General features: G+C 42.4%; 1 protein-coding gene across 1 annotated transcript; it reads left to right on the top strand.

Annotated features, from left to right (window-relative positions):
• Positions 1–542: 542 nt before the first annotated feature.
• On the top strand, positions 543–20604 carry LRRC74A (leucine rich repeat containing 74A). Its single transcript, XM_074864967.1, is given in 16 exon segments — positions 543–687; positions 1700–1819; positions 5665–5721; positions 6106–6135; positions 6138–6277; positions 6909–7011; positions 7738–7839; positions 8264–8313; positions 9103–9184; positions 10834–10919; positions 11265–11459; positions 13141–13236; positions 17119–17262; positions 18438–18545; positions 19154–19239; positions 20529–20604. Coding segments are annotated over 16 exon segments (1620 nt in total).
• The last annotated feature ends 828 nt before the right edge of the window (positions 20605–21432 follow it).

The following is a 21432-nucleotide window of genomic DNA, read 5'->3' on the forward strand; positions in this document are numbered from 1 at the left end:
CTAATTCTTGGGAGCCCTTATGGTGGAGAATCCTCAGGGCGACCCCAGCACTGCCGATAAAAGAATACTGCTTAACAGTTCTATTGGATTCTGACTGTTGAGTTAATTTCTTTGTTTCATTACACTTAGATGAAACACTTTTTGAGGTACAACCTGTCTCTTACCCTATTTGTGTATGGTGATTAGCACAATGGGTGTCCATGGCTAGGATCTGAGCTGATGTTATAATGTATATAAATAATAATCCCACCAGTCTCATTTTCAAATCCCCAGTTATAAAACACCACGGACCATACACGCAATGGCTTGTATCAAATCCCACAGATGTCCCTGGCAAAGCACAGAACTGGATGTGGTCTCACATCTCCTGCTGCAGTAAGCAAACCTCTGGAAACCTCTGGAAACCATCACAAAATGGACGGTGTTCTTCAGAGGAAGGATCTGCAACATTAAGGGCTGGTGACTGGGGCATTTAAAACAAGGCTGTTCTTTAAAAGGAAAGATCTAAGAAAGTCTCTTCAGACCCAACCCACATCAGGATAATGAGACTGAAATCAGAGAAGAATGTTAACTGGTGCCACAAACAAGCAAGTATCCGGACAGCCACAGTTGTTTGGCCTACACTAGAAATAATATTTACAAACTTTGGCAATAAAATCAAAGCTGACAATGGTCATCTGCTTCAGGGTCAAACCTTCCGCTGGCTTTTGCGGCATTTTGTTCTATATCCAAACATAACCCTACCATGGTCTCTAATGACTGGACTACTTGAGAGGTTTATGTAGAACCTAGGGGAATAAAACCTCTAAAAATACCCTATTCTTGGGGAAATGGACTTTTTCTTCCTCTCTATATAGCCCATATTACACTGTGTAGGCTACATAAACTTCAAAATCTGTACAAGAGATTATGTTCACTGACCATCGCCCATAATGGAAAGATTTCTAAGCGTATGTTTTAGTTCTGCTCAACCTTTATCAGAAAGCCTCTTCTGTTACAGTTTTGGTTTTAGCTCCTTAGGAAAGGTCACAAAGTCCTTGGTATAAATGATGTAAAATAATAGGCACCGAACCAATTTTGGCACCAACAGTTGTTGGTGGGATGAATGAGTACTTGATTCGAGGGCCCATTAAGTGCTGACATGCTTACAAGCCACACTTTATTACTGAGCGTACCGGGAATTTGGCAGTAGGAAGTCTGAATCTGATCGAGACTTATAAGGCGAATACGCTCCTTCTATCCTCATATCCTTTAAGATGATAACTGCCGCAGTCTGGCTTTCTCATGAAATTGTACAAACTGGAATATGAACTCAAAGGAGAGGAGAACTCTTACCAGCAGCCTGGCATGACTCTCTGATACATCTGGGGGGGGAGGTTCACAGCCAAAACTGCAGCTGTTCTCTTCTCGGTTATCGGGAGCTGAAGGGATCCCAGAGCAACAGGGTTTCCAGCAGTGAATGTCACCCCTTGGAGTCAGAAGGTGCAGGTGAAGTCACAGAAGGGTGGTGGTGGAAGGACAGGGCAGCCACAGGCTTCGCAGTGGGCTTTCTCATGACACCCGGCCAGTCCCTGCAAGCAGGAAATGGGATTCTCTTGTTCATAAGCAGTATAAATCAAGAACACAGATCTCACATGTGGCACCATTCCTCCTCAAGATGTTTTAATCATAGCCAAGAGGCTGTGCTTTTTCTGTGTAGGTGTGAGGAACTTACAGGGTCTAGGAGGTGGCTGTAAACTTCTCATTTACAAAGAAAAAAAGCAAATGAACCCACCGCTCGCTAATGATGACATGGAGAATGAGTCTGAGAAGAACAGGTGTGCTGTTTAGTTCCTAGCAAACTCACTTCAGAAATAGTCAGAAATGGCCAAAGGAAAATCACCAACACCCGAGAGGGATGGCTGTTGCAGCAGGCCAATCACTGGTGGGAAGGCTTACCCTAATGGTTGCTCTAATAGATATCAGATATTTTCCATTGTTTCACAATTACATTTGTCTAAATATCCTTTCTTATTTTTCTGTAAAGGTAGCTTTGGGGATTTTTCTGATCCAGCAATAATAATTTATTGCTTTTTTGGGATTAGCCCCTTTTAGATAACTTTTCTGCAAACAAGGTTTCTGTTCTTGGCTATGAACTCTTAAAACTTTCACTCCTTAAGTGGGATCTGACAAAATTAATTATTTGCTATCAAGCCCAAACAATTATATTAAAATGAGTATTTCTCATGGGGTTTTGACAGCATTAACTTTAAAAATATTATCACTAGGAAATACCTGGTCAGTTAATAGTTGGTCACCATTTTCCCTTATATATTGGATTAAATAATTGCAGGTAAAATGCTGGCTGAATTTGACTGACAGTAGCAGTGAGGAGAATGGTATAATTGTTAATCCTACCCCATTCCAGATGCAAAATGTTGTCAAAACGTCTGGTTGTTTTGCTTTTTTCTTGGTCTAAATTATTTATATTAGGATGAAGAAAAAATTGTTTGGTTTTTTTTTCACAAATATCTAACATACTTGTTTATAATCTCTCTAGAAGTCTTTTGATATCCACAGTGGCATGACTTAAAATAGGAAATAAAGATTTTATACCCTTGACTAGATGACCAAGCTAAGGCACACACAGTTTTTTCCAAACCACAATAAACCCAATGTCTCAATTTTTCAATAAATGACATACTAAATCCTAAATACTTTGCTTAAATACAAAATCACGTCTCATAGCTGTTTCCTCATAAATTCCTTCACTACTTAATACTCCCAAGTTAGTATAATCATATAGTTTGACACATCACTGAATTAACTGATTCCTTACAGAATGTAAAAAAATGCTTATATTTGAGCATTCACATTAGTATCATTTTGTCTGCATACTGCAAAATGCTATGTTCCATTTCATGAGTTGCCCCAGTTGAGCTGTTATTCTGATGTATTTCTTATGCCAGACATTTATAATGAAAGAAGTGAGGACAACCTTGGTAGCCTCCTTTCACAGATGAAATTCCTTAGTATATATCAATTAGATTTTATCCTGACAGAGGAGAACAATTTATTAAAATCTTCATCTGACCTTTACATCCATCACTAGTGATTCTACGAGAGACCACTTCATTAGTTTAGCAGCACAAACTAGGACCTTGTTGCAATGATAGGCAAAAGATAAGAAACATTTTCTCTACTCCACAGAGCTATTAAAGTATAAATTGCTAGTGTGATTTATTGAATATTTGTACAACACAAATGAGAGGACAACATAAAGCAACATACCCAGAGAACAGGCATTGTTAACCTAGCATGAGAGAAGGGATTTGCAGTTATCTGGATGCATCCCTCAAGTTGCACATCAAACCATGGAGTGAACGGCCCTCTTAGCTCCTGGTTCATGACTGGTACAAGCCATGCATGAGGCAGGCTGACCAGAAAGCTGCCTCTACAGCCCCAACACCTGAGGAAAGGAGAGGGCGATAAAGGAGTCTCCAGACCCATCACTTTCCACTGCATTGGTTTTAACACCAATAATCATGATTCAATGCTTTTCAAATTTCTGCTTGAATGGCAGTATTATCATCTGTATCAGTGCCAACTTCTACAGCTCCACAGGGGTGCAGGGACCACTTCTGGATCTACCTCAGAAAGCTCAGTCCACACACTGCAGGACTGACTGATGTACTGGGCACATGACAGCCATGTTATCGGGGGATAACACAGTCTGGATGGGTTTTGTATGGCATAGACAGTCTGTTTCCCAGAGTGGAAAGTTTATTTTTATCAGCATGTCCAGCACTGTAGGGCCATTAAGCAAAGAGGATCAGTGGATACTGTCATAATGTCCCAAATCTTTGGTTTTACTTGTCTCATGAGTTCTTTACATGGGATTTAGACCTATTTTTACCCTTTCTTTTGTCTTTCTCATACTAAAGTAATGCAAGTAAACCCATCATTTGAATAAATAAAGTCTGGCAGAAGGAGAAGGTCTTAATGAAGGAGCTGCAGCTGCAGAGCTGGTTGAAATGTGGTGATGTGGGTGCCAGCTGGCCAGTCTTTCCCTCACATAGGTCTGAATGAACAGCCAAACTGCAAGCTCTGCATCACACATCAACGCTAAGTGACACCCAAGAAGGGTACAAAATTACAGGTCAATAGCCTGGAGTTATAAAGGGAAATAAGGACTAAGGGAAGAAGTAGTAAAAGCAGTGACAGGAAATGAAAAGGAAGATTCAGAGTAGGAAAAAAATATGTATTATGTTATTAGCCAAAAATTATTTTGGCAGACTTACTCTTCATTATTTTTTAATGCATTTATTCCTCTTGAAAAGAAATTTTCCAAATTCTCCTCTCTAAAATAAATTATGAATTGTAGGCAAGACAAGCTGTATCACTTCCAGTGTGTCTAGTTACACTCAGCCCCAATACACAATAGCATTCAAATACTTTCTCTTCTGCCATGCTTGAAGAGTACTACAAAGCATTCCCAGTCTGATTGCAAAGTCAGCCAACAGTGTCCTGCCCATGCCTGGGGAAGTGTGAGTCAGTTCAGGAGAGCTAGGAGAACTGGCATGGGTTTGGCTTATAGGTCTGCGAGGAAATGGGATGATGAGGGGAAATTTGCTTTGCTTGGTGGGCTCAGAAATTGAGAAAGGGGAGAAAGGCAGCTCATGAGGGAACGAAGACCTAATGCAAGAGAACTGTGAGTCCCTCACACATGGGCTGCAGAATCTGGGGAGGGCTCTTTCCAAAAGCTGCCAAGCAATAGCCAATCTGCAGATCTGCAGCCCCAGAGTGAGCCCACACCCACACAAGGGCCAGCACCACACACATACAATGCACAGGGAGCAGTGGGCATGAAGAGGGACTGGGTAAGGAGTGCATCCACAGCATGTTGAAGAGGGGCTCAGGCTTCAGTGAGAGCAGTGGGCAGTCTATCATATCCAGGGAGTCACACGTCTGCCGGGCTTGCATTTACAACCCTGCCAGGGTCCTGACAGTCACGAGTAATCTGGAAATTGATAAAGGCAGGAGGTGGGGGGAATGAATTTCCCTCTAAGAGCTCTCCCTTTGATATCAAGCATCTTCCTTCAACCGCTTTCTATACACCATGGCTATTCCTTTGTTCCTTCTTCTCTCCTCTAGTCCTTAATAACCAACACTACCAGACCAGCCTGCTGCCTGGGCAGCAGGAGCAGCTAGCTGAAATCAGGGATAGGACTGAGGCCCTGTTTGTCTGCTCCTGATGAAACACTGCATAGCAATTGTGGTCTGCGTACCATAGGTTTGCTATAACTGTCCTAGACTTTTCTGGTGGCTCTCCTCTTATCTTCTGCCTAGTGAAGTCAGTCCACTGGCTAAACAAGTCTTGCACTCATTTTTGTAACAGTAGAATTTGTCCATAATTTAGGATGAGAACTTTTTAACTTGTTAAAAATGGAAAGAAAATCAAAAACCGTAAGAATGCAAGAACAAAAGACTGTTTTGTTAGAGGCCTCAGCTTGAACTGGAAAATGGCTTTGATGAGAGGGGAATTTGTCTTGAGGTCAGACCATTGAATGCATATAACAACATGGAGAAATATGAGCTCTAAGTATGGGGTTTGATGAAGGAATTCCAAATGACAGGCTTTTGTGGAAATACAGCCGTCAGCTGCACTGATATGTCTCGCTGCAGCTGTGTCAACAACACCCAATGGCCAAGATGAGAATGCTGGGATTCTTTCTGCTGGTTGTAAGCCAAAATGTTCTGAGCTGCCCTAGCTCTGCTGGCAATATCAGCTGTGTGCTTCAATTAAGATTTAAAAAAGAAAAAAAAAAAAGATGAAAATGTTTTTGCCTGATGTCAAGAATTCTCAATTACACCAAGAAAGGTTTAGTCACATTGCAGACTGGTGAGAAGCTGCAGCAAGTCACTGGATGCCAAATAGAGAAGCAAGGAGGATACATTAACTCTTGGGATAAAGGGATGGGGAGAACCAGGGGACGATAAGCCTTTAAGAGTAAAACCATACTGTTGTTGCATAGTGTTACTTAATTTTATTAAATTACTTAATTTATTTAAAGGAGGAGGGAGGACACTGAATGCACCACTCATCAATACCCTTTTTCTCTGTAGATCCTAAGAAGGCCTTTGCAGACATTACGGGTGCATGTACTTGGAAGCATGCAGGCTGATGGAGGTGGTGCCTATCTCACACTTTATTCAGAACTTGGCCAAGCCTTATGGAAACCTGAACCACCATGGTCTAGGACCCAGAGGTGTAAAAGCCATTGCTATTGCCCTGGTGGTGAGTAGCCAGTAAGAGTGGGGCCACTGTTCTCAAGCACAATCGGCATTTTAGGTCTCTCTCAGGCCTGGAAGCCATCACTGAGTACACAGTGTGGAAGAAAAAGTCATGTATCCTCCCCATAGGAGCTCTGAGCATCCCTAATGTTTCTAATCCCCTGCACAGCAAAGTCTTGTGTGGCCACTGCTGGCCTTTGCTGGAGTTACACCCGAGAGCAAACTGATGCTCTTCCATGGGAACACAAGTCCCCAGTACTCCTAACCCCTACAGAGCCAGAGGCAGGGCTGCAGGGGTTGGTATCCCCTACTCTGGGCTCTGCATAGGGATGTGCTACACTCACCAATGGACAGGCCCAAGATGAGTTGGAGCTTGCATCTGAACCTGGGTCTCCAGGCTGGCAGAAAGGAGTGGAAAGTCCTACCCACTCAAAACCTCTCCAAAAAAAATCTTCTTTGTATGCCAATTCCCACTGCCATGGCTCTGTCATGTCCCCTGATCACTCTCCCGTTCCTGACCTGCAGCGCTTTCTGAGGTTTGGAGGAAATGTACAGTGTCTGTTGAGGAAATTATACCTTTCATTAACTTTTCAGCAGTTTTTGGTGTGACTTTATTTACCTTTGTGTCTTCCCAGTCCAACGCAACCGTCACCCACCTAGAGTTGGAAGACAACTGCATTCTGGCAGAAGGAGCCGTACCCATAGCAGAGATGCTACGAGAGAATTCCTCCCTTCAAGAACTGGTACCCAATCTGACATAGTTTGTAGCCAAAATTATTGTTCACCAAGTCCAATCATCTGAAAGAAAACCAATTCATTCCATTACAATTTTAACAAAATAACCATTGTTCCCATGAAAAAACATTCACATTCTGGAAGTCATGATATTTTATGCTCCTCTACTTTTTAAAAGTACAAGCTTCTGAAAAGCAGAAGTGTGCTTGTGATAGCAATCTAGTGAGTCTGGAACTGTTCTCTTCATTAGCAGATGTGACAGTAATTACCATAACTAAGTCTTTCTAATTCATAGCCAACAGAAAAAATGTTTTGGTCATGAACTTTCATTCTCCAATATGACATGGGGAAACTTTTCTAAATAGATTAAGGGAATAATGAAAAACGTTCAGATATGAACTGGTAGGAATGTTCTTTCAATCTGAAACTGGGGCATACAAAATGCATTTTGATAGGCCATGGGATCTGTGTTACACTGGAAGAAAAGATTCTTGGCCAAATGCCTCTTGGTTCACTGAAGTCAAAGACTCATGTGAAACTGATGGTTCTAGGGCTTTATTCCTGTTAGGATGGATGCAGGGTTAAACACACCTATAATGCACATGTTAATCACTGTCTGGCTGACATTTCTCATATTGCTCATCTTGCATTATTCCCTTGATATCTTGGGCATTAAGAAGACAATAAAGCTGATTCATTCTTTGGACTCATCCTTCTTATCCTCTGTTTTCTTGAACATCTCCAATAACCACTTAGACACAGCAGGAGCTGAAGCCATTGCCAGTTTGCTTTTGGATAACATACCCTACCTCCGTGCTCTTCAGCTCTCAGGTGGGCTGTATGCACCCAAAGAGTGATGGCAGCGGAAGTGAAATAACATGTGTTTCATTCCAGTCTCTCATCCTGAAAATATTAGTCAGATTATGGGCAAAATCAATCTCTCAGCTATGTCTCTGATGGAAACCTGAGTAACAGTGGAAATCTAGATTTATAGTGATGTGATTAAATATTTGGCCTGCTCAACCTCCAGCACCTCTGAAAACCAGTCCCTTACGAGAAACTTAGATAATTGCTGGAGTGTCTCCCACATCTTGGAGTAATTCTACTCTATGGAGCAAACGGAATGGTGACTAATTTATAGCCAGATATGGGCTGTGATTAACTGGAGGTTCCATGTAAAAGCACAGCTTCCTGCAGACCCCAGAACAGCACAAGGGAGAGATCAGCTCACTGTTAACAAAATTTTCTTCCCCAGGAAACAACTTTGGAGAGGACACTGCACCATACTTTGCTGAGGCATTAATGGTGAGTTACCTGAAATCCAAGGTCATTTGCAGATCTGGCTGTGTAACAGACTCTCCTCATCTTGAAACTGCTACTCACTTGGCATGATTTCACTTGGCAATGCCCATATGATTTCCTGGCATAATTCTGCTAAGTGCTTTTTGCTTACTTGGGAAATGAAAGAGGCTGGGAGGACACAGAGCAGGATGGACTGTGTTAACATTTTCTCAGGACAGCTTTGCGACTCTGGCTGAGAAACCTTCAGGACTGTGTAACAGAACAACAGAACAACATCTGGGTGACAAAAAAATTTCAAGAAGCATACATAACCCAATTTCATATCATTTTGCAATTCTTCAATAAAAATAAGACACTTGAATTATCTGGTTAGTCCCTGTCTCAAAGCCTCTGCATCATTTGGCACCACCAGAAGCTGCCCTGAAGCAAGGCCTCGACCTGATATCAGAAACTGCTCTTGGTCAGGGTACAATGGTGGGAGTGAAACAGGCGGGAACAGAATTGCAGGATGTGTTGCAGGCCAGACATGAGCTGTGTGAGGGAAGTTTGCACACCACAAAGTCTCATTGCCTTTGCTGTTTTGGGAAGATAATCACTGTGATGTTATATGACTGACAAAGCTTTGTTCTGGGATATGCAGACCCACAATCTCCGTGTTGATGATCTCCCATGCACTGAAAATTTCAGTGTATCTGCTATCTCTGTTTCATCCGCATGTGGGGGCCTTGGCATGGCATCTGGTTGCAGCTGGCTGGAAGATCTCATTGTCTCTACACATTTTTCTCTCTGCAGGGCAATTACCAAGTGAAGAAGCTGGACCTCAGCCACAATGAGTTCTCTGAGCAGGGAGGACAGCTCCTGGGACAGACGCTCGGTAACTTAATTTATTACTCCCACAAAGCTAGGAGTACAGGCACTGGGGTCTTGATGGTGTCAGCACAGTGAACATATATTTCCTTCTCCAGCAAAAATGCCCCATGACCTGGTGAGTAGTACAAAAGATGGGGTGCCCAGATTTAGAGCTTCCTGCATGGTCCACAGGCTCACTCTCATCACCGTAGGTGATGCAGAACATAAATGCAGGTTGTGAAACCACAGTAACAGAGCAGTCTGTGTCAGAGAGAAGGGAGCTGAAAGAGAAGTCCATCAGGGGGTATAAAGCAGAAAATTGCATTTTACTAAAATCTAAAATCTAATCTAATTTGTTTTAAGCTTTTGATTTCAAAGGTCAGGAGTGATTTCAATTTTTCTTAAGTAGCCCAAACCCTAATGTTTTGATCCATTGCACAGCAAGCAGCAAGGGAAACAGATTAGGAAGAAATAAAATTAAGCTGCCTTATTTATCTGTTCAGACTAAGTGAGATCCAGAGTGTGCTAGTAGTCCTGGAGGGGGAAAGCAGACAAAAATAGTTACAGTCTTTCAGTAATCTCAGGTGCTATTAGTGCATTGGGAAAGACTTGCATGAGTATCCCACAGCTCTTCTTCCCACAGTATGTCCAACACACCTGCTACCATAATGGCCACAGGCATGTGCTATAAGCACCCAGTGTTCCTTGAGTATTTCAATAACACAATGCCTTCAGTTTAATTAATGCTTTCCTTCTCCTTGTTCAGTATGTCCACTGATATATATCTCTTTCTAATTACAGTCCATGCCTTTAAAAGATGGATCAGTTAAAACTGCAGTGAGGACAAAGCACTGTGCTCCTGCCTTGGACAAGCCTACAGGCAACACAGAGATCAGTACTAAAACTTATGACCTTCCTAGCCCAGAAAAATACCTCTCCAAAATTAAAGGTCTTACAGCTCTTCTCTCCTTCCAGCTCACTTGAGGCAGAAGCAACAGAGATTACTGCAGAATCTGTTACTTTTCTGTTTTGTTTCTTAAAGGAATATTTTTAAGTCAGCTAAACTCACCATCTGCCTCCATCCAACCTCCCATCCATGGAAAATCTGGATAGAAATTCTCTCTGAGAATGAAAAGCAAGTGTTGGCAGCAAGTTCTATCCCTCCCAGTGTCGCAGTAGACACAAATGAATTCACACATACCCCGCTCTAAGTAGAACTTACACCATGAGGTGTGCTATGCATGTGAATTGGCACTGGCACATATACAGCTGGGCACAGCTACCATATGAAGCTGAATTCCTCTCTTCTGCTAATCAAATGTACACAGAGTGAGTCTTGATATTTTAGATGTGGCAAGGAGAATCCAGCCATTTTTCACAGTGAGAAAAACAGTGTCTATTAATATAAGAAATCCTCCCTCTCTCTACCTTCCTCCTTCATAAATTATTCTTTGATTAAGCCAGGAAAAAAACTGTGTTCCCTTTCTGATTGTGATCAACAGCCCATCCTCTGTTCTTTGGGTGCTGTGGACAGCAAAGACTCTGTAGGTACAGGTTCCTCCTACGGCAATCAATGAAGGTTGTTGCTGAACTCCCAGCAAACTTTATCTTAGTCCCTAAGTGGGTCAGCAGCTGTGTCCAGACCATGAGCTAACATCTGTTTCTCTCTCCTAGCCAGCAACACAACACTGGAGACTCTGGACCTCAGCTGGAACCACCTGAGGAGAAAGGGAACAGTAGCACTGGGCACAGGTCTCAGGGTAGGAAAGCCCTGTTTTGTGATACCCTTCACAGTGATTATTACCAGGAGCTGGTTGAAACACTGATCGGGAACTTGCATCCCTGAGGTCTGAGCAGGATTCAGTAGTTCTAGCAAGGCTTTTCCTACTGACGTGGATGTCAGCACCAGGAGAAAGACTAAAGCAGCAAGTAGGTGGGGTGACTTACATGGTGGAGAGACCCTGGTGACATTGCAGAGACGTTGGATTCATTTCGGCTGCCTGGATGTGACTTGAGGGATGCTCCTGTCTCAGCCAGGCAAGAAAGGGTAGAGTGGTACAGAAGATGGACATGCAGTAGCTAAGATCCCTCTTCTCTGTCTGAAGGGCAACGCTGCACTGAAAATACTCAACCTTTCTTGGAATGGCATTGGCAACGAGGGAGCACTGGACCTAGGAGAAGCTCTCAAAGTCAACAACGTTCTGGTTCACCTGGACATCAGAAACAACCAGATCAACAATGAGGGAGACAAGAAGCTCTGCAGGGGCCTTGAAGTCAATAGAAATCTCAAAATCTTGACAGTAAAATAAAGCCAAGCAGTGCTGGAGGAATAAACAGAGGGAGTAGAAAGATCTGAGTCAGGTGGGACAGAAGACAGAGGTGAGCTGTCTGAGCTAGAACTGGAGGAAATGGGTATTGCTCTGGATTGAAGGTGAGCAGAGCGGAAGGAAATTCTATCCCGTGTATTGCTTCCAGGACAACTAAATTGCACTGTTCCCTCAAAAAATCTCCCAGGGACCGGCTTGGCATAACCCCACACCCATTATCATCCCAAAGTGGTTGATACCTGTCATGTCTAGTCTCAGTCAAGTGAGAACCTAGGCATTCAACGTGTCTAGCAGAGAGCCTAGGCATTCAACAGGTCTGCATATATACATAAAATGTAGTTGTGAAGGTACATATGTACACCTAATATGCATTTCAACCTAAGGCAAAAGTTCACACTGAAGTTTGCAGGTGGGCAAGACTGTGCCTTTCTCAGTGTGTTAATGATTTGCTAAGAATTTATTCAAAGATGGAATCAAATGTCATTGCCATATCAGAGCAATGCCACAGCACTACCTAAAGGAGTGGGGTATTATCAAGTCCTGAAAAAAGAAAGCCAAAACTGCCTTCTAGTAAACCAGGGATCAATAATCCTGGAAAGGGCAAAACTGAATGACCAGACAAGCTGGCTTCAGAGGTTAGGCATGAGAGCTAACATGTCTTCTCAATCCAAGATCATTCTCTAGGAATTCAGCTCAGAAAAGTCAACTTGCTTATGAGCTGCATTCTCAGCTAGATCTAACATCACCATCCTGAGAGCCTGCAAATGGCAGTATGGTGATTGAGGGACATCTTTAAAGCTGTTCATGTAAGCCTGTCTTTGGACACCCCTGCCCTTGTAAATCACTGCAACCACAGAAGTCTGTGGGACTGCTGGTTTAGATGATATAAGTAAATGCATCTGTTTGCCTTGCTCTTAACCTGGCTTGAGGTAAGGTTGCTAGCTCAGACCAAGGCATTCCTCTCTCTGTGCAGCTGCACAGATTGTCTTAGGAGCTGATAACAGAAAGGACTTAATTTAAAGAAGGACACGTCTTCTGCTGGCCAATGTTAACCAAGAAAGTTTTCTTTCAAATGGTGGGAGTGGAAACTGCACATGAAGTCCAAAGTGGGGAAGAGGTGATGTTCACACACTGAAATGCACATGACAAAGCCAACCCTGTAATGCCAGATAGCCTTGTAGGCCAGAGGCAGCCAGTCAGTCTGAGCTCTTAGCTGCTGTGCTGCCAAGAGGAGCTGAGAGTATGGGAAATGTCCCAAGGGGCATACCCCCATGCAGAGGGACCCTACTAGCGAGCACACATTCAAATGCAGCCCATTGCCTCAGCCTTTCCCCATCACATGAGTGAACATGATCCACATCACATACACCTGTGTGACAGACGTAAGGGACCTGATACGTGGAATTCCACACAAGGAGACAGAGAGAAGCTGAGAAGGCAAGTCCACTGAGAAGTTGCATTGCAGAGTTTTGTGGGACAGAGATAAGAAGAGATGGTGAGATAGCAGATGAACCCATCAAAAAGGGCCACAGTTATTCTACAGCCCTGCTGAAGAATGGGAAGAAAGGGTCATCCTTGAGGTTACAGCATGCCTTCTGCCAGGCATGAAATCCTCATTCTAACCATGTCTAGATCTATGTCTCTTCTTTCGCAGATGGTAAATAATTCCCTGACCATGGAAGGTGCCACTGGGCTAGTCACATCTGTCAGAAAGAACCCCAAATCCATGATGGAGGAGATCAACATCTCAGTAAGAGCTTATGTGCTGGAAAGCCTCTAGGACCATACACTATACATTTTGAGGAACTGGGTGGATCACAGAGCTTCCCCCTTTCAAAACTGTTTTGAGACTTGCCGTTTGTTTCATTTATGCACAGCCAGTAATAAAAAGCTACTAGTTGACAGCCTTTCTAGGAGCCATGTGGAAATTCTAGGGCTTTGGTCTAGCTCTGGAGAGAAGTGCCTGTAGTATCACCTCATTGCACTTCCTTCCATTTTTGCAATAGCAGAACAAGAACGAGAAGTAAATTCCCACTGGAGGATGAATTCTTTTCATCCCCTGAGCTGTCTGCCTCCAGGGTAGCCTAAGATGCTAGATACTGTGAAGTGCTTTGATACCCTGTCAATATATATGAGAAGTAGAAGATGGATGCTTCAAGGCATTGAAACAAAGCAATTTTATTAAAAACAAACAAACAAAAAACCCCAAACAAAACAAACAAACAAACAAAAAACCATTAAAAGACTGGTGTGGAAGGAAAAAAAAATCTAAGAGGCCAAATTTTAGTATGCTACTCTGTAGCGAGTCAGGAGCAGGACACCTATTGTTGTAACCACATGTGCTGCTTCTAAAATGGGAGCCCCAGAAATGCTTCTGAGCTCCTGAGTGAGGGAAGGGGTTGCATTACAGATCAACACTGGGGAGAGACCTGGGCACACATCAGTCCACTCCTGGCTCTCCCATCCATGCATTTGTGCTTCATGGGAGCAGTTACAGAAGGTGTCAGAGGCCTCAGGACCCTCCATCCACCTTTGGGAGTACTATGATTAAAGTAAAGAGCATTTTCATGAAGATTAGGTTTAGGACTTGGAACATAAATAACATGTTCACATTTGAAACAAGCTAAAAAAAAGTTCATGGACAGTTTTGGAGACTCACATAGTGGGTTGTATCTAAGTTACATCTGCATATGTTTCTTTGTCCTATGGCTATGGTATTAAAGAAAGAAACTAAAATGAAGCAGAGTAAATAATATTCATCTATGGTCTTTCCTGAGAGTATCAAGGGCTTTCAACAGAGATCATCTGAAGAACAGGCATTCCTCTAGGGCAGATAATTTTTCATGCATAAATTAATATCAAAGAGAATTATTTGCCAAGTCTGCAAGGAGTCAGGCCTCATTCTGCAAAGGAAAACTAAAATGGGCTGTGTGAGGGTAAAGGACTTCATTACAGTATACATGGTTCTGCTAGTTGTATTACTAATAACTAATAGGTTACTAATAACCTAAACAATTCATGAACTTGGAAAGAATAATGTATTTTAGCTAAATTCTGAGAAATTAAATAAATTATTTAAATGCATTTATTTAAAACGAGGCACTCAATAAATTTTGAGGCAAGGAGTTAATTAACGTTAAGGATCTTTAATCCAACATAAATCTTACGATGAATTTCTGCTTTTTAGGGTTAACAGATGCTCTTTTCACCTCACCCCTCAGAAAGTCTAAATTACCTGGCATTTCACAAGATAAATGGTCAATGGCATAAATTTACAATGACATTTCAGTAACCCAATCAAATGCTTGTAGGCAAACATCCAATCTGTCTGACAGACTTCATTCCACCTGTGATGTAGGTAGTCTTGCATTTCAATTCAAAGTATTGGCAAATATACAGCTCCAAAGATCTTACATTGTCTTAAACCTTTAAGAAATTAGTAAAGATTTTAATCTTTCATAGGAAACTTAACAGAAGACCTAAGCAAAAGCCTCTTCTGCCCCTTTTCCCAGTGATAAATGTTTATCTTGACTTTTAAACAATGAATAATTAGTGTGTCTGTAAGAGGGATTTTGAATAAGGATCATATCTAGAAACCTTTGCATGGGTTTGACAGCACTAGCAAAGGTGAAGCAAGAGAATGGCACATTTTTAGCAGTTTATTGCTTCTGACAACATTTCTAAGCATGACTGTTCCCCACATTCTTTTCATAATCTACTCTTTATAGGGTTTTAACTTGCAGATACTGAGAATCAAACATTTTAGAGAAGTCATGAATCAAAATAGCCAGCATATGCCCATCTTCACCATCACAGTTGAAAAGAAAATACTGTTGCTTTTCAGCTGTCTGAGTTGTTTTTCTGGGCTATGAACTGACTGTGACAAACATGCAGAAATGCACAAGCTGGGTCCCTCCAGGTGCCGCCGGACCCCAGCATGGTTTGTTAAGTCAGACGTGGTGCTTTGGCTATGCTGCTTCTGAGGCCTCACTGGCAGTCCACTGGCTTTCTCATGGGGTCAAGCCCAGGCTGGCAAACCTTGGAGAGAGCTGGCAGCCAGCAGAGCCAGCTTGGGCTCTCCGGTGCTGTGTTCCCAGGACTAGGACACTCTGCTAATGTGTATAGTGCAAGGATGTCTGAATGGCTTCTTCAGAGAGTCACTCTGCATCCATACAATCATGGCTGGTAAACCCAGCCAGACCCAGATTCATTCAAGACTGTCTTTGAGTAGTAACAGTCAAGGGTTCAATGCACAGTAGATCATAAGGTTCTAGATGGATCTTAAGCTTCTAAAAAGAAGCTATAAGAATGTACTGGGAGACTTTATAAATAAACTTTGTGAAAATATAAGGTGCTTGATGCCTTGGGAACCTCCTGCAATGCCAGAAAACAGAAGCTTTCATTAATTTCCTGAACTGCCTTGAAATTTCCAGCAATTAATTATATAACCAACATAATACATGAACAATTCCCCTGTCAGCATGGGTATGAACAAAATCATAATCATGTTTTTAAAAGGTGAGTCAAGGCAAAGGCAAATTTGTCATAACTTAAATTCAGAATCACAGAATGATAGAATGGTTTGGATTGGAAGGGACCTTAAAGACCATCTAGTTCCAACCCCCCTGCCATAGGCAGGGACACCTTCCACTAGACCAGGTTGCTCAAAGCCCCGTCCAACCTGGCCTTGAACACTGCCAGCGATGGGGCATCCACAACCTCGCTGGGCAACCTGTTCCAGTGCCTCAACATTCTCACAGTGAAGAATTTCTTCCTTACATCTAATCTAAATCTACCCTCTTTCAGTTTAAAGCCATTATCCCTTGTCCTATCACTACATGCCCTTATAAACTACAGTGACATTAATAATATTTGCATTGATATCTTACTTCCTAGTATCTCAAAACCCTGAGTCAGGACACTGTGCTGCTGCCCATTCTGTAAGTGCTAAACCAGAAAACTCACAGTGTGAGCTCTGAAATGCTGAGCTGTCACTACCCTGTTTGAAATTCTTAGGAAAAAACAAACATCAGGTCTTATACTGCTGACTGGAGCTTCCCACTAGGGTTACACAATGAAACAGAGCTTTACCAAAAATTTTTTTCATCTGAAGACACTCCAACCCTTCCCAGATAGATGAATCTTTCTTGTTTGGGCTATAAAGCTGCATTGCTGGAGATACTAATCGTTTTAGGCCTTGGACGATTTTTTTTTTTTTTTTCATTTTTGCAGAACTCTGGCACAATTTGGCCATTAACTGTTCAACTTGCAGTCCACATCTAAACTGAATGAGGAGGAAACCCATCTAGCACTGTCTCAGGGATGAACATGAATCACTTGAATCACCTAACATAAGAGGTCTTCAGTGTAGACATCTACCTGATGAATTAAACTAATTTCTACATAAATTGGTAGCCCCTTTCGTGTCTCAGACATGGGAAAAGAGAAAGAACACTTATTTAGGGTCGGGCCTCCATGGGATTCCTGAAAGTGAAGAGCAGAGATAGGAAAAGGCACCACCCTTAGGAGAGAATTGTTAATGTTGACTTTAGATGGATTGTGAATATAAACAAGTACTTGCTGTTCTTTGGGTGTCTACACTGACTGTGCTTTCCTTTCTCCTATGTATCAGAATGTGTTGGTGAATTAAACTTTCATCAAGTTGCTGGATGCAGTGTGTCAAATGCGTCCTGAACTAGATGTCATCTATGGTGAGGTCGAAGGCTATATCACCACAATCCCCAAGCAGCATCCAAATCCCATGAAAGTGATTAGGGCGAGCTACTGAATTTGGGCTCATAGCTCCCCTGTACAAAGTACACATGCTTCAAGCACTTGGAGGGATAGAGGTTGGAAGGGGTAAGCTTTCTTCCAAGTGGGAAATTCAGCCAATTTCCTTCAGAAGAGTATATTCACAAAGACTGTCACAATGTTCACATATCTCAGTCCGCACAGACTGACTAAGCAAATCCTTTGATTTTCAGGAGAATCTAATGGCTTGGGATCTGAGAGGACTGGGGAAAAAAAGAATCTGAATAGATGTTTGCTCGCTGTGTAAAACAAATTGATTGATTTCAGGTCTGATCCAAATGAGTGTCCATCCTCATCGAAAGTCCACCACAACAACTGACTTTCATAGAATCTTTTACTGACAGTTGCGCTTCAGCATCAAAATTAATGTGCTTCATAAAAGTAGGATATGGTATGACAAGCAAATACAGTCCTAAATAGAAATTACATCGCTTTTCAAAGTCTGTAATCTCTACGGATAGCAGCAGATGGTGCTGTCCTCCTTGCTGGAAGGCAAGGCAAGCACTTGAGCATTGCTGAGCTAAATAACACTTTGCACTACCAGCTTCACTGTGTTTCTTATCTGCTGTGCAGATTTTCGGGTAATTGGGTGAGACTCTGCTGTAGATGTGGATTCAGATGAACTTAAGCAAAAGCATGGGCTGTTAGCTCACATCAAACAGTGCTGCTGTGCTTCACAGCTAGTGATGCTCACACTAGCATGCTTTGCAGTTTTTAACAGATCTTATGGTACTCAAAGGTGTCCTTATTCAAACAGATGGGAATTCAGAGAAGACCAACTAAAATGATCAGAGATCTGGGGGAGAGGACTGTCTCTGGATTAGACAGCCTAGCCAAGCAGTGGCTTCTGGGATGAGGACCAAATAACCAAATGCAATTATCAGAAGAAACAGGTTTACTACTGAGTTCGTTTCAAGGTAGGGGGAGAAGGAGGTATAACTGAGAAGAATGGGATTAACCTGAACAAAAGCATTTTTTTTCTGATAGTAGAGTGGCTGCACAAGGAGTTAAGGACTCATATATTTCAGTGACAGGCTGAGTAAAGGCAGGGTAACAGATGGAAGAATAAGGTGAAAGCTGGAAGCAGGTATCAGTGGCTGTTTCATGATTATGCCCATGTTTTATCTCTGCTTCTCTTAGAACTATATGAAAGAGCACAACTTATGACTCTGGGACTTCTTTAGGAATATTGACAGGGATGGAAACATGAAGATCCCTGTGGCAGGCTTCTGGAGAGCCATGATGCAGGTGTGCCTCTGAAAGCACAGCCAGGATGCTCTTCTGGCAGGGTACTGCTCTAGAGAAACCCCTCTGCTGCAGCACAGCCACCAGCCAGCCTTGCTGGTGACACTGCTCAGGCTAAAAGGCTAAATCGCAAGAGTTGAGCCCTGAATGTGACCAACAGAAATGCTATGACGTCCAAGAAATACTGCAGTTGGCACCAGTGATAATGGATCAATTTTAGAATATCACAGAGGTCTGCTGTTTGTATAGGATATACAGGATCTTGATAGATACTTACATTTCACTGCTATGGGAAAGTGAAAAACAGGCATTGCCTCTACACACTGAGTAGACAGTTCTCTTCCTGCCAAAACCACCATGGGGCTTGGGATCAGTAGCAATGGTCTGCCAGCCATGATGCTCTTTTACAAAATAATGCAAAAAAAAATCTTATTTTTGTGCTAAAAGAGTGAAAATGCCTCCCCATCACCACTCTGGATTTTTTCCATCCCTTTCTCCATGCACCAGGCCATCTGCTCACCTATTAAAAGACGGCCAGGCCCCAGTCTGATATGGATGATTTCTCTGCTTAAAAATACCCAGGTTTGCTAGCATTTGTGTTCTCCTCTTAGCAACCAAACATCCCACTGGATCAAGTCCAAACTGGGGAACTAGTGCGCAAGCTAGACCAGAATCAGACAGGGGTTGTGGACTCCAGGTGAGTGACTCCACTTACTGTCCTGGCTTGTCCTTCTTTTTTAATTTGGCTCAACACCAAATAAACATCACCTTAGTCACCTTAAGAGGTGAAGGGACATATGTTTTTGGCCAGTCCGTTACCTACCTAAGTAAAAGGTAGATGAAAAAACACCTCGTATGCTTAGAAGTTCTGTTGAGTCAAACTAGAAGTCAGTCTTATATTTCTGTTTGATCAACTTGCTCTGAGAGTGCAAGGATCTCAGAGCTGAATGGCATTTTCATTCATTCTCATAAGCCTGTGTGAGAAGCATCAGCTCTACACCGTCCTCCCCCTGAAGCCAGGGTAAGATTTGCAAAGACAGCGTATCTGTGCCTTCAGACCTTTTCTTCCATCCTCAGGGACTCTCAGTTTTTTTCCTTCCCTCAGATCCCTCTTCTTAGGAGACCTAGTTTTCCCTGGAAACCCACTTTCAAACTACAGAACTTTTCATTCTCTTGAAAGTGCTTCTTCCTTAGTGCCTGTAGCAATCATGTCCAAGTTCTGAGAGCCTGAGCAGTCAGCAGCAAACTCCTCAGAGGTTGTCAGTCGCTGCAGGCTAAACCGCTTGTCATTGGACCCAAAATTCCCCCTAGATTTTCAGTCAGTTCTGACATGTGACTCATCAGCTGAAAGCCCTATTAATCATGCCCAAATATTCCCATCCCTCAGCACATACTGATGGGTTTAAATATATACTGTAGTCTAGTTTTAAAGCTAGAAGCAATGGGTCAATTTTGCAAATCTCTTCCCTCTTAGCCTCCTAATGTTTTCAGAGAAGTGAATTACTTTGTTAGGTCCAGTCTTTACTTCTTCACATACATTGGTGCTGTACTAAAAACATCCACGCTCAGATGCTAGATGGGCCTTAGACTGGTTAATCTTGAATCAGAGGTTACATGGGGTTCCCATGTACTTTAGGCACGAATCACAGAACTGTGGTTAAGTAGCAAGCAGATTAGGAACTGTTGAAACCCAATAGCTGGCAAAGACTTCATCTGGTGCCATTAATGCATCTGAGTTGTTGTGTAGGAAAAAATAGATGTATCTACTCCTTATCTGGCTTCTTAATTCATTTTAGCACTGTAGCACGCGTGGAGGTGGTAATATTCACCTTGTACACAAGAGTGAGAAGAGTTGTGACCTTTGCTGTCCTTACTGTTCCCACCTTGGGCTGTTTCCTCAAGATCCTCTCAGCAGCTTTAAGATACCTGTCAGGGAAGGTTCAGTGTACTACATTAATACTGGTTGACCTCCTTCCTTTCAATCAGTCACTTAAAAGAACAGAAGCTCGCACAAAAACCTGTGGAAGGGAAAATCGAGGAGCAAGAAAAGGAAGAGCCATAAAAATGAAGCAAGAAGGCAGGTCAAACAATAAAAGATTGTATGACAAACACTGGAAGAAAGCTCAGAGTGGCCCTGGGCTTGGGGAGGCCCAACACTGGGGATTCTGACAGTCCAAGTTACTGAATGTAGAAATAAAGTTGATGTTCCACTACACAGCAGGTCCCTATACACTCTGATCCTTTGGTTAAGGAAAGATTAGTTCTTTGGACCTGGTTACCAAATCTGTCTTACCCTGTATGCTGACAATGCTGAATTTATTTACAAAGACTGAGACAAAAAGTGGGAATTGGGAAACTAAGACACTCATATATTGTTACCATTCCCTTTTGAGGGAGAGCACATGTCCTGCAGACACACCCTACCAGACTTAGCAGTTCTGACACAGGGACCTTTACAAGAGGAGAAAAATTAAATTAATGAGAAACTAGTCTCATGTTGCTTAAAAACTTATGGGTAACGGGAATTTTATTTAATATGTCCATGGGAAAAAAATATGCTAGAAGTATGGAAGCCGTAACAATTTTAAATGGCTTAGATACTGAACTGCTTTTTTAAAACCAGCATTTTAAAAAATATATTTCAACAACTCTTAAGAAGGAATGAAAGCCTTGCCTACGTGAATATTTATAAATAAATAGAATTTAGAAAATGTCAACATGTACAGATGAGCAGATCCACAGGAAGAACATTTTGCCATGTCAGCAACTGCCAACATAGACTATACACCAAGAACCTTGGAGAACTGGGAAATGTTGGCCACTTTGGGAAGGCCAGCCTTCAGTGGAAAGGAAAAGAAGCAGCTAGTTACCATCTGCTAAGTGTCTAACC

The sequence above is a fragment of the Strix uralensis genome, chromosome 4 (assembly GCF_047716275.1).
Source record: "Strix uralensis isolate ZFMK-TIS-50842 chromosome 4, bStrUra1, whole genome shotgun sequence".
Lineage (NCBI taxonomy): Eukaryota > Metazoa > Chordata > Aves > Strigiformes > Strigidae > Strix > Strix uralensis.